The following is a 13,612-nucleotide window of genomic DNA, read 5'->3' on the forward strand; positions in this document are numbered from 1 at the left end:
GCTTATCCAGTGGGCTATTACATAGTCTTTGGTTATCAAGTGGATAGCAGTCAGGACTTGATGTCATTTGACCCTTGGTGCACTCCTAGGTGGTCAGGAGCTTCCTACGGTATATAAGAGGTATTTTGCATTCGAGACCAAGAGCTTCAAGCTACACCTCTGGGGATGTATATTTCTCCATGATGGCCCTTGCCTTGTTTAGTTTTACAGAACTTTTTGCTCCCCTGTCCTGGTGCAGGTTAAAGTACTACTGGACAAGACAGAAGAACTATGTAGCGCCGTCACAGTCGAAGGAGACCCTGTAGAACAAACAGTAACAGTGCCGGCACACTCCGCTTTATCTGTCCCATTTGTTGTGGTGCCCATTGGAAAGTCAAACCCTATGGTGACCGTGAAGGCTCTAGGACCATTTGGAATAGCTGACATTGTGAAAAAACCTCTTCAAATTTTGGTGAGATGATTAATTATCTTCCATTACTTGGTAATTAATTTTACCTTGAGTCTTGTGTCAACGTTACAGATCACAATAAACAGCAAGCTGCAAATGCATAATTTTATCCAGGTTTTTCCTTAGTATCTCCTTACTGAGATTAACTATGATATATTTTCATCTCCTCAGAGGGAAGGCGTCTCAGTCCTAAAAGAGAACTCTCACATGGTAGATCCAAAAGGTAAGACATGGACATTGGGTATTGGCTCAATTTCACAACTTTCCCCAATTCCAGCCCATAAATTGCAGTTTCGTAAAGCAAACAAGACCAATGTACACGAGTTTCCATGAAGATTTTCAATAACCCTAAACTTTAGGATGTATCTTCCTTTATTACCGTTATATTCTCATACATCTTGTAGACAGTAAAAGACGTGAGATCACAATCGATGAGGAGCTGCCTTCAAATATTATCCCTGATGGACATTTCCACTCCAGTATCAAGATTAGCGGTGAGTGAAGGTCATTGGACTGGAAACCATTCCCAGTGTTACATTCACACCTTCTATCATTATGCATGTTGCTGTGTTGGTCATATTTTGATTTCTGTCATCCTCCTACAGATAGTCACTGACTCTCAAGAGAGGATACCAAATTTTAAAAGTATTGTGTCATAGCTACTGGTCACAGCCAGCAGTGCCACATTTCGCCTTTACCTGTCTGCATGTCATGGCCATCAACGCCCAATTTCCTCTCTGTATGGCAGACACTGCAGTGTCCTTCTAGCTATCAGTACTGCCTGTAGGTCCAGCATGCACACCCAGCTATCCTGTCCGTGGCCTATCCTAGTGTCTCACGGGTTATTTAAGGCACCTTTCCCCATTAGAGAGTGTCTGATTAATAGGTTCCGTTAGGTTCTGCCAAGGTGCTCTTGTTTCGTGATTGACCCCTGGTTTTGACCTGTGCCTGCTCATGCATTTTTCCCAACTTCTCATCTCCTGACCTCAATTAGTACCTTGACCACGTTTTCCTGATTAACACCTGCCCTGATCGACTGATTCTCCATTTATGTGTGAGCTCCACCTTTCCTGACATTGGCCTGTGTTGTTGACTACAACTCTGCCTGTCCATCCAGTACCATTCTATGGTGCCTCTTACCTGCCTTTGTCAGCTGCCACCGCACTGAGACTACTTTTGGGGTAATGGCCTAGGGGCCCCTAAGGTGAAAACCAAATCCCTCAAAAAGGGGGTTAAAAAGTGAAAACCAGGGGACCCTTGGGTACAGCCCTCACTAGTAGCCTGAAGCCAAATCACTAGGTGCACACTTGCTGCATAACAGATTGCTTACTTTTGTATCCTTTCAATGGTGTGCCACAGTCCTCTAAAGGTCATACTGGGCATAAACCACTTCAATCTTCATTCTGTCTTTTAAGCTCCCATATTTTTTCTATCCATCACTCCCATCGCCTCATGACTATGCGCGGGTTTTTGTTTTTTTTATGGTATGTTGTGATGCTCTTTATATGAGCCGCTATCTATAGAGATAATCATGGCTGGCCTTAGATACATACAACCTGTGTACTCACAGAGGATGCCAACCACCATCCTGTAGGGGGAGGGGTACCAGGCGCATATAGGACCTTAGGTCTGTCTGGCCAGATGATCTTCTTGCTCTGTGTGGCAGCGTCTTGTGAAGGTACATAAATCATCATCCTCCTGGTTCTGTCTCATTCCTTCTAAGTTTCTGAGGTGCCGTAGTCAGCCCATCGGTGCCCCCACGACACAATTGCTTAGTTCTGCTTCTCTATTTGTTCTGGGGCTGTATTTATGCTATGAGCTTGGTTCTGGTATTGTGTTTGTGTTATGAGCTAGATTCTTGTATAGTATCTATGTACTTAAGTTAGGTCATGCTCTATTTATGTTATGAGTTTGGTTCTGATCCTGTAAGAGCTTGGTGTATTTATGTTATGAGCCTTGTTCTGGTATTGTATCTATGTACGGAGCTTGGTTTTGGTGTTCTATTTATGTTATGAGTTCGGTTCTGGTGCTGTATATATTTTATGAGCTTAGTTCTGGTGCTGTATTTATCATATGAGCGTGATTCTGGTATGTACTTAAGTTAGCTTATGCTCTATTTATGTTATGTGTTTAGTTCTGATGCTGTCTTTATAAACAGAGCTTGGTGTATTTATGTTATGAGCCCTGTTCTGGTATTGTATCTATGTACGGACCTTGGTTTTGGTGTTCTATTTATGTTATGAGTTTGGTTCTGATTCTGTATATATTTTATAAGCTTGGTTCTAGTGCTGTATTTATTATATGAGCTTGATTCTGGTATGCACTTAAATTAGCTTATGCTCTATTTATGTTATGGGTTTGGTTTTGGTGCTATATTCAGGCATATTTATGTATCAAACTTGGTTTTAGTGCTGTATTTATGTTATGAGTTTGGTTTTGGTATTGTATCTATGTACTGAGGTTGATTCAGGTGCTTTATTTATGTCATGCGCTTGGTTCTGGTATTGTATCAATCTACTGAGGTTGGTTCTGGTGCTGTATTTCTGATATGAACTTGGCTCCGGTGCTATATTTATTCACAGAGCTGTTCTGGTGTGAGTATGCTGCTATCTTGCTGATTTCTACACATACAGAACACAGGCAGACTGCCTATTAGTGCAATATATATTTAGTTTTTTCATATGGGGGGGGATCAAAGATTTTTTTGCACAGGGTGCCATCTAACATAAAGCTGGACCTGGAGAGAAATGATCACAGCTCTGAGCACATTCTCAGACCCATTTAGATCTTGGCCTAATGTACTAATTCATGGCGATGAATATGACTTTGAACAATCTTCTATATTATTATTGTCCCCTGTTTTGGTTTAATCCTGTAACATTTTGCATGTTTTCATGTCTTATTTCCTATCACAGTGGACTCTCCGATAAACACTATAAACAACACCCTGAGCAGTGATGGGGTCAGTAGACTGATCCGGGTACCATATGGCTGCGCTGAGCAAACAATGGTTTCCACGGCTCCTGGAGTTTACGCCTTGCGTTACCTTGATCACACAAATAAGTGGACGCTGCTACCACCTGACCGCAAGGACGAAGGGCTTCAGAACATGAGGAATGGTATGCTGAGCTCGTTCTATAGAATGTGATATAATCTTGCAGAATTAAAACCTTGTTCGACCTTCCATAGCCACCATAACTTGTGAACAGAAACATTCTTCCAACGCTTTTGGGTGATTTTATTGTAATACTCCCCCAACTAAATTCTAATTTATTTGGTAATTCCTCCCCATCCTATTGTCAAGATCACAGAATGAGAACACAAGAAGAGATGCTGCCATTCTTAGTAGTCCAGCTTCAGAAATTCCTAATTTGGAGATAGGATGCACCACAAAAAATGTGTTTTTTGCTGGATTGTTTGTAATTGATATGTTTCCTTAAGAAAACCTAAAGATCTTTAGAACCTACAGCACGCTATATAAATGATGGTTGAATTCTACAGATAGACTGTTATTTCTCCCCCAGGATACTCGAGGATTTTGCAGTACAGGAAGCCAGATGGATCCTACGGTGCATGGCTCTCCTGGCCCAGTAGTACTTGGTAAGGTGGGGACCTCTCTAGTCCTCTATATTCCTCCTGTATCAGAGTGCATGTACTGCTCACATCCATCCAAAGAATCTTAAGGTATTTAAAGGGTCAAAATTAAGTGGCAAGTTACTGATGACATCATCAAGTTTTATATATAAATATGGTACTGCTCCAGATCATAAGCAACAAGGTTCTAGGATTCAGCCACGACTTGTGTTATGCCTGATTACATCTAGACCGCTTGCATTCCTACATGTTATTTACAACCTATACTCCAGGGAACACAACCTGGATATCTGATTAGTAAAGTCAATATCTTTTTGCAAGTGAATCTAGGGTGTATAGCACATCCTATGACTTTGCACATCGATTTAGTTAGTGCTAGTCTTAGAGTAACTCAAGACATACACAATACACTGAATGGAAACTTTATTGGAGACACCCATCTAGTACTGTATTGGACCTCCTTTGGCCTTCAGAACCAGTGGCAACCAACTATAGATATCAGAGGGTTCAGGGTGTGCCAAGAAAACATTCCCCACACAACTGCTTTACCTCCACCAGCCTGACAGAAAGGGATAATCGATTCATGCTGCTTGCACCAAATTCCACATTTTGACCCTCCCATCAGCATGGAGCAACTGAAATCTGGATTCATCTGACCAAGTGTTGTTTTTTTTGCTGCTTAGTGATACAATTGTTTTGCTCTTTTGCCCACTGGAATCTTGCTGTTTCTCTTAGACACCAATTGTGCCGGAACTGGTTGTCTGCTGTCATAGCCAATCCTTTCTGAAGAATGACGAGTTGTGCATTCAGACCCGTTAGTTGGAACACCAGTGATGTATTCAGCTGAAGTTTACTTGGCTGTGCAACACCTACTCGTCAGAATGATTCTTGACATCCTCCTTTGACCCTTTTCAGCTATGCATTGTTTCTATCCATAGGATCCCCTTTGCTGGATGTTTTTTTTCAGTCATACTTATCTCACTATACTCTCCACACCACTGCACAAGTGTTTGGGATTTTACGGCTAATGTGGATCCACTGTGTCGCCCAACCAGTAGATGGATCAGACGGGCAAGGCTGACAGCCGACTCCGGAAACCAGGATACTCACAGCTGAAGATGTGACTTGGAAAGTGAAGGTGACTAGGGAATCTAGCCCTATGCTGGGAGCAGGAGATGGAAAGTCCCTGCGTATTAACAGCAGAGAATTCGTCCTGACAAGGGCGGCCCTGCGCAGGAACCTGGGCACTGATTAACTCTGTTAGGACTAGTCACCAGAATGCCAGGAACTGGATAACACCAAGCCATCTGAAGATTCTAGGAGTGAGCGAGCAAATTCAGATCTCAACTGGAAGTACCAAGCTGACAGCATACTAAACACCAACTGAAAATAGAAGAACAGTAGAAGCGACTGTGACACATGCATTCGTGAGAGGACTCACACAATAACACTGTAGCACAGGCTGTATGGTCGCAGGCATCTATATCATTGTGAATAGAAAACAAGCAATCTGCAGCTGGGTGGGAGAAGCAGAACCAATTTAACCATGGAAGTGCTGGAAAAAAGGCAATCACAGATTCAGAGAGCGACGCCCACGTCTGCCAGACCTAGCAATGAGAAAACCCCACAAGGTTAGCAGTGAAATCCTGGCTCTGGCTAGTCTAGTACTGAAGTTGCTCAGATCGCTGGCTCTTCCAATTCTAATGTGAAGTCACACTGAAACTGATTCATGGAAAACTTGTCATGCGCTTTCATGCTGCACTCTGGAGTCATGGCTCTAATTTCCATATAGGAAAACTCGAATCATGAGAGGGCCGTTGTCTCTAATGAAGTGGACATCCAATGTATATTATAGGACAACTTTTCACTAATCCCAGTGATCGCTATGTTCCAGATAGTAACCGCTTTCAGGTCCAGCTCTATAACTAATATGTACATGTCCAGTACCAACACTCAAGGTAACATCCCCTGTCCAGTACCAACACTCAAGGTAACATCCCCTTCCAAATAATGAGGCATGGTTGACCTATTTGGCTGTAGACTTCAGTAAGCCTCTGTTCACATTGACGTAATGGGTTTGCATTTCTTACTGGTATCATGATGGGTATAACACATGCATTGTGCAACAGATCCTAATAGATTGACTTATAATGGATCCATCATGCTTCCAGAATAGGACAGCAAACCATATTCTTCTGTCTATTGATGTGACACAATCCTAACAGAACACAACTTTTAATGTATCTTAGGTTGACAGCGTTTGTGGTTAAAGTCATGTCTCTGTGCCGTAAATATATTGGAGTTGACGTGGAAGAAATCCGCAAATCTGCCACATACCTCACCACTAAACAATCTGATACTGGAGCTTTCCTGGAGACTTCTCCAGTGATCCACCAAGATATGATGGTAACACTGAACATTTGTACTCTAGTCTACCAATGTTCCAGGCTGCTTCTTCTTCTTTCACTCACATTCCATGTCTCGGTCTTCCATGGTACAAAATGTGACATTTTCAACTGTTTAGCCTGTCTGGGGATGATTCTTTTTTCCTCCCCCTTTCAAAAAAATCGTAACTCCTTTATTTATCCATCGACGTCGCTGTATGAGGGCTTGTTTTTTGTGGGACGAGTTGTATTTTTAAATGGTGCCATTTACTGTACCATATAAGGTACTGAAAAACTTTTAAAAATTCTAAGTGGAGTAAAATGAAAAAAACAAAACACATTCCACCATCTTTCGGTACGTCCTATTTCTACGGCGCACAAACTGCAACAAAAATGACATGATATCTTTATTCTATGGGTCAGTGCGATTACTAGGATACCAAACTTGTATAGTTTTTTTTTTACTGTACTAATCTTTTTTTTTCAAAGACATTTTTTTCAATTATTTTCTGCTGCATCGTCTGCACGCAATAACCTTTTTATTTTTCCATCGACGTAGTTTTGCAGGATGTCCTGTAGTTTCCGTTAGTACCAATCCGAAATACATACAACATTTTAATTGCTTTTTATTGTGTTTTTTATGGGAGACAGGGTAACTGAGAAAGTGCATCTCTGGCGTTCTTTTTTTTTTTTTTGTACGACGTTCACCGTGCAGGGAAAACAATGTGCTACTTTGGTAGATCAAACTTTTACGGACGCGGCTATACCAAATATTTATTTTTATTTCATGATTTTGATTTTTTAACTATAGATATGGCAAAAGGGGGGTGATTTAAACTTTTATAACTTTTTTTTTTTACAATAAATAAAACTTTATTGCTCTGATTTACACTTTTGTCTTAAGTCCCCCTAGGGCACAGGTGTCAAACACAAGGCCCGCGGGCCGAATCCAGCCCGCCGCCTCGTTTTCTGTGGCCCGCCGGCTGTGCAGTACGTTCCGTCACTCCTCCGTGCTGCTGTCAGTAGGTGATCTTCTATCGGCTTGTTCTGTCTAGTGCAGACAGTAATAGAGGAGTGCCGATAGCAGACTGACAACAGCCGCGGAGGAGGGAAGAAGAGTGCAGAGAACATGATCTCTGGTGTGAGGAGAGCGACGCTGAGGAGGAGGAGCTGCAGAGTGAGAGCCAGTCAGCGCTGACCTCCCCTCACCGGCCCTCCCTCTGTTCATGGCTGCAGGCCTAGGAGACATCAGGGGCTTAAGTATGCAGGAGGGCCCCAAGAAGGACTGGGAGCGGCCGGTATACCTGCCAGTGAGACCATATTGGATGCAGGTAAGTATAGAAATGTGTATAAAAATACAGAAGTGTCCTTGTGTGCATATGTATGTGTGTGTGTATATATATATATATATATATATATATATATATATATATATATATATATAAATATAATATGTCTGTGTAGATATGTGTGTATGTATATAAATTATCTGTATGTATATATATGTGTGCACATCTGTGCGTATATACACATTATAGTGTGCGCCTGTGCGTATATGTTCCCAACGGTGTGCGCCTGTGCGTATATGTGCATAACGGTGTGCGCCTGTGCGTGTATGCGCATAACGGTGTGCGCCTGTGCGTGTATGCGCATAACGGTGTGCGCCTGTGCGTGTATGCGCATAACGGTGTGCGCCTGTGCGTGTATGCGCATAACGGTGTGCGCCTGTGCGTATATGTTCGCAGCGGTGTGCGCCTGTGTGTATATGTTCCCAGCGGTGTGCGCCTGTGTGTATATGTTCCCAGCGGTGTGCGCCTGTGCGTGTATGCGCATATGTATAATAATAGTGCATGTTTGTGTGTATGTAATATATATGTATGTATAATAGTGTGTGCTACTGGACACTATGCAGGACCTTATTACCAATCGGGCCACCATGCGGTTCACTTTTAGTATACTGTCTTAGAATTAGAATCGGCCCTTTGAAGGCAGCCATAAGGCTTATGTGGCCCTCGGTGAAAATGAGTTTGACACCCCTGCCCTAGGGGACTACAACTTGCGATGCTTTGATCGTTCCTGCAGTATGACGTAATGTTACAGCATTACCTCATACTGCTTTTTGACAGGCAGTCTATCAAGCCACCCCACAGGAATGGCTTGATAGGCAGTCTGTTAAGGCAGCCCTGGGGTCTTTCATAAGGCCCCCGGCTGCCATGACACCTGCACGGCTCCCCTGAGCTAACCGCAGGGGGGGGGGGCGTATGGGACCCCTGAACATCATTCGGGGGATTTAAAGGGTTAATGGCCGCGAAAGGCCGCACGGCCGTTTGCAGCTATTGCCCGTGAGTGTCAGCTGTAATAAACAGCTGACGCCCGCGCTGTATGAAAAGAGGTCACCCCACGACCTCTCTTCATACATACACCGACGCTTCAGGACGTACCCTTATGTTCCTTGGTCTTGAAGGGGTTAAGGACATGGCCTATTTTACACTTAAGGATACAACGATTTTTTTAGGGATTTTCTTCTCCCCTTTTCAAAAGCCATAACTTTTTTCTGTCAATGTGGTCATATGAGAGCTTGCTTTTTGCATAATGAGCTGTATTTTTATTAGTACCATTTTCTAGGTACATATAATATGTTAAAGGGGTTGTCCCGCGAAAGCAAGTGGGGTTAAGCACTTCTGTATGGCCATATTAATGCACTTTGTAATATACATCGTGCATTAAATATGAGCCATACAGAAGTTATTCACTTACCTTCCCTGTGCTGGCGTCCCCGTCTCCATGGCTCCGTCTAACTTCAGCGTCTAATCGCCCGATTAGACGCCCTTGCGCAGAAGGGTCTTCTCTCTTAACAGCACTCGCTCACTGCTAGACCCGATGCATTGGCAAGGTTCTCAGTGCATTGGGTGTACACTGCTACATGTTACCATCCGATGCACGGAGAGCTCAGTCAGTGCATTGGTTCTGGCGGGGAGCGGGCGCTGTGAGGAGAGAAGCTGTCTGCAGAATAGAAAGGTTTCTCTCCTTCACAGCGCTCCATCAGGGAATGCCAACCTACAGCATAAGTGGGGAGAGCAGTAAAACACCGGAGGTGGTGTGACACATAGGGAGCATATAATATACACATTTATTAATAAACTGTAATATGGGAACAGTTGTGTCTGCAGCTGTTCTAGAGTGAACACAGCTGGGTAGAGCGCCCTCTACAGGTATACAGCTAGGTGAAAACGGATTTTTCAGCCCCATCTCCATCTAGCCGCATAGCAGAAAAGGAATTTCGCTAGAAAAATGTAGGGCATAGGCTAATAAAACCAACTGCAAAAATGCTTATAACCGCCTATTCTGTATATTTAAAAAAGTGCAAGTACTCTTTAAAATAGTTGGAGATCCATTTTTCTGAAGGTCCAAATCTCCTGCATAGACATAGGGGCAGTTTATTACAGTCTATGCACCCCAATTGTGATGTAAAAAAGACTTAAGTTATAGCACATGCTACAGTCATGCAATCATTTTGACTTTTTGGGTGTGGCATGTTGAAAAAAGGCGTGGCCTCCAATGCCTGACACTTGTATTATAATTAACATAGAAAATCTGCATATCTACTGCAGTAGCATACAAAGATGTGCCAGACTTATTAAGAGACGTGAGCGAGACCTGTGCTTGTTCATGCTCTCAAGTCATAACCACTGTCTTCATAGGGTGGTATCGCGGGGAAGACTGCAGATGTGTCCCTTACGGCCTATGTCTTGGTGGCTCTCCATCATGCCAAGGATGCTATGCCTGAAGATGATATCGAAGTGGTATGTTAGCAATCAGTACTTCGCTTTTTATAGGAAAATTTACATGTACTGTATGTCATATTATCTGCATCATTTACAGAAAAGCAGAATCGGTAAAGCCATAGACTACCTCCGATCCACACTGGAGAACATCGAAAACCCATATCCATTGGCCATCACTGCTTATGCCCTCAATCTTGCTTCTAGTGACTCCATTTTGAAGGATAAGGCATATACCAAACTCATGTTTACTGCCCAGGAAGATCTCAGTAAGTAGAACAATCATTGTGACAGAGATGTACACATTATATATAACAGGTCATGGCCATGTCCTGATCTGCTCTCAGATATTGTGCTGTCTTCGCCTCTGTGCAGCAGAAGGCAATATTTGGCAGTTATTGGTAAATGTGGAAACAAGTGACTTTGGCAGTGGGAGATTGTTGGAGCCTGGAAGTGTGGCGCCAGTATTTCTGAAGCAGTCACACTTGTTGGCTGTTCTTAAACCATGATACCAATATAGTGGCCCAGTACATGCTTTCCTGGCCCCCTCCATAATGTCATACATGTAATGTCTTATGTAGATGCTCTGTGCAAAACTATCTTGTCATTCTGTTATGTGTATTGCACAACTGCAGCAAGTGAGAGGTTAATGTCTAGTGTGAGCAGACTGTCTGGTAAATGTATCAATATATGTCCTGTCACGTGGTGTGAGTGAGGCTATAAATGTGAGTGCTAGAGAGCAGGAAGGTTATTCTAATGCAGGGTCATCTTCTGGAGCTGATAGAGTAAAGCACAGAGGCACATGAGGGCACCTTCAGTCCTCGTGTGTTGAAGATAGAAGAGGAGGAGAGATTTCCCAGAGTGCCTGCTTCTATGAAGAGAGAGTGAGCCCCCAAAGTGAGAGAGTAAGCAGCAAGTGCGTGCATTCTTCCAAGACCTAGTGCAGAGGTACTCATTCCTAATTGTTTCACACCCGACCGTCCTGTAGTCTGGGACTGCCAGGTGGAGGTACTCTACTTTCATTGTTCACACTCCAGAGTCCTGAAGTCTGGATCCTGCTGAGTGGAGGTACGCATCTTTATTTAGTCACATACAGGTATCCTGAAGTCTGTGTCTGCCATGTGGATGTACTCTAGTTTATCTAATTCCTGCACTTCTCACATCTGTAATCTGTACCTTGTGTATTGCTAAAGTTACATTAAGTAAAGTTGTTCCAGGCCCCCGATCGGGTCCTGAGGTGCTCTATCACTGTATGTTGCTCAATTATTTCCCTGCCGATGTACATGCCGGTGGGTACTGGAACCGTGGCATCACCAGTGACAAACTCTTTCCCTGTTCTACCATCTATTGGGCATCCCTATCCTAGGGGTGTCCTGAAGAGGCCCAGCACTGCCCTGGCCTTGGCCTCGTGCATCCCTCCAGGAGGGAGCGTGGTAAGTACCGCTGTGACAAGCCAGCATCTTGCCTTCCCAGCATATGCCATGTGCCCGGGGTCCCCCTATGAGATGCTGCACCAAGACTGTTCCAAGACTGATTAAGCCATGGACCGACATATAACAGAGGATCACACAGCAGCAGGCCACGTGTGGTTGGTCCTAGAAGCAACATCCCCCAATGGATCAACTGACTGCAATACAACTGTGGGAAAGTTAGACAAATTTCCACATTGCGTTGACTGGAGTTTATAGCTGAAGACCGACAAGGGTGCCCCTGTTGACCCCACGTCATCGCCAACAACACCTCGCATGAGCCCAGGAAAGAAGTCAATGGATCTTGGGCATATGGCAGAAGGTCACCTGGAGTGACATGTCCTGCTCCCTGCTGAACAATACGGATGGCGAGGTCCACATCTGGTGTAAACAGCATGAAGTCATATTGCATGGGTGTACTGTTGGGATTCAACATGCTAGTGGTGTTGGTCTTGGAAGCATTTTCCTGGCATGGCATAGGACCATAGATCATCATACCACAAGCCTTGAATAGTGAATGCAACAGGGAACTGTTATCTGACCATCTGCACCCATATCTTCAGGAAGTCTTCCCTAATCTCAGTGCCATCTTTCAACATGACAATGCTCCATGTCATCAAGCTCAGATCACTAGAGAGTAGTTGGAGAAACATGACAATGAATTCTCCACACTGTCTTGGCCCCTAAACTCACCAGACTGTAACCCCATTGAACATGTTTGGGATATAGTAGAAAGGACTGCGAGATCTGCTGCCACATATCCTCAAAAAATATACACCAACTGATGGAGCTGTTGCAGTGAGCATGGGTTTAGTAGAATATGTAGGATGATCTTCACCTTGTGGAATCTGTTCCCTGTCGTCTGAAAGCCTTGATTACGCAAAAAGGTGAACCAACCCGTTATTTAGTAGGTATTCCTAATGCAATAATTTAGTGTGTGTATATATATATATATATATATATATATATATATATATATATAATGTTTACAATCAGCCAATTGGTTGGATAGGATCCAACTGCTTATTGCCATTTGAAAGTGTGCTGGGTTTTCCTGCTGTGCTAGAGGCAGATAGAACAGCTTTCCTCACAGTGCACAGACACATATCCTATGCATAAAGTGACAGCAATAAAGCTTGACTCGTACCACTTTATCATTAATTTTCATGAAAAAGAGAGTTGTTGCTGTGTTTAGAGGGTGATTATGTTATCTTAAGTGTCCTAGTGATATAAGGGGGGTTAGTCCCAATAGCGACAATTGTCAGTGTAAGGGCCGTTCACATGCCTGTATTTTCAGCCGTGTATTCCATGGACAGCAAACCTCATGAGGCTATACACATGGAGGATTTTTCACATAAAAAGTAGCTGCATGTCCATGTAGAACAGACAGCACATAGACAAGTCTCCATGTACTGTCTGGTGGAAGTTGCTCCACCGGGGCAAGTCTCGGTACAGCTTTGTGAATCTGTCCTAAGGTGGATTATTTCCTCTGTACTTATGGCTTCCATGGCTGTCCTGGTCACAGTAGACAAGTACAGTGTAAAAAGATATACATAGGATTATAGCGCACCCTAAAGGTCTGTTCTGACATTTAAAGGGACTCAAAAAACAAAATGTAAAATGCTGATAATTCTCATTTTTGGTTCATAGATAAAAATAATTTGCACTTTGGACCTAAGGGGACGGCACTTGCTGTTGAGACCACATCATACGCATTACTTACTGCCCTGATCCAAAACGACCTACGTAGTGCCAAGAAGATGTACGTCTGGCTGTCAGAGGAGGAGAATTACGGCGGGGGATTTAAGTCTACCCAGGTTACCTTCTAGAAATTACAAATATTAATGAATAGGAGGAAAATTTACATTGGAGTCTATTTAGTCATTATTTCCAGATGTATTCACAAAATTATTCAGAATCCAAAGCTGTGAAAAG

The 13,612-nt window shown here is 43.3% G+C and overlaps 1 protein-coding gene across 1 annotated transcript in view; it reads left to right on the forward strand.

Annotated features, from left to right (window-relative positions):
* LOC136580461 (complement C4-B-like) overlaps positions 1-13,612 on the forward strand; it is a 67,649-nt gene that overhangs the window by 31,246 nt on the left and 22,791 nt on the right. Inside the window, exons 21-29 of the mRNA XM_066581043.1 lie at positions 239-451; positions 620-671; positions 853-942; positions 3,364-3,567; positions 3,973-4,048; positions 6,292-6,448; positions 10,128-10,229; positions 10,309-10,477; positions 13,328-13,494. Coding sequence (XP_066437140.1) covers positions 239-451; positions 620-671; positions 853-942; positions 3,364-3,567; positions 3,973-4,048; positions 6,292-6,448; positions 10,128-10,229; positions 10,309-10,477; positions 13,328-13,494 — 1,230 coding nt within the window. The remainder of the gene's footprint in view (positions 1-238; positions 452-619; positions 672-852; positions 943-3,363; positions 3,568-3,972; positions 4,049-6,291; positions 6,449-10,127; positions 10,230-10,308; positions 10,478-13,327; positions 13,495-13,612) is intronic.

This window comes from Eleutherodactylus coqui, chromosome 10, assembly GCF_035609145.1.
Source record: "Eleutherodactylus coqui strain aEleCoq1 chromosome 10, aEleCoq1.hap1, whole genome shotgun sequence".
In the NCBI taxonomy this organism is placed as follows: domain Eukaryota; kingdom Metazoa; phylum Chordata; class Amphibia; order Anura; family Eleutherodactylidae; genus Eleutherodactylus; species Eleutherodactylus coqui.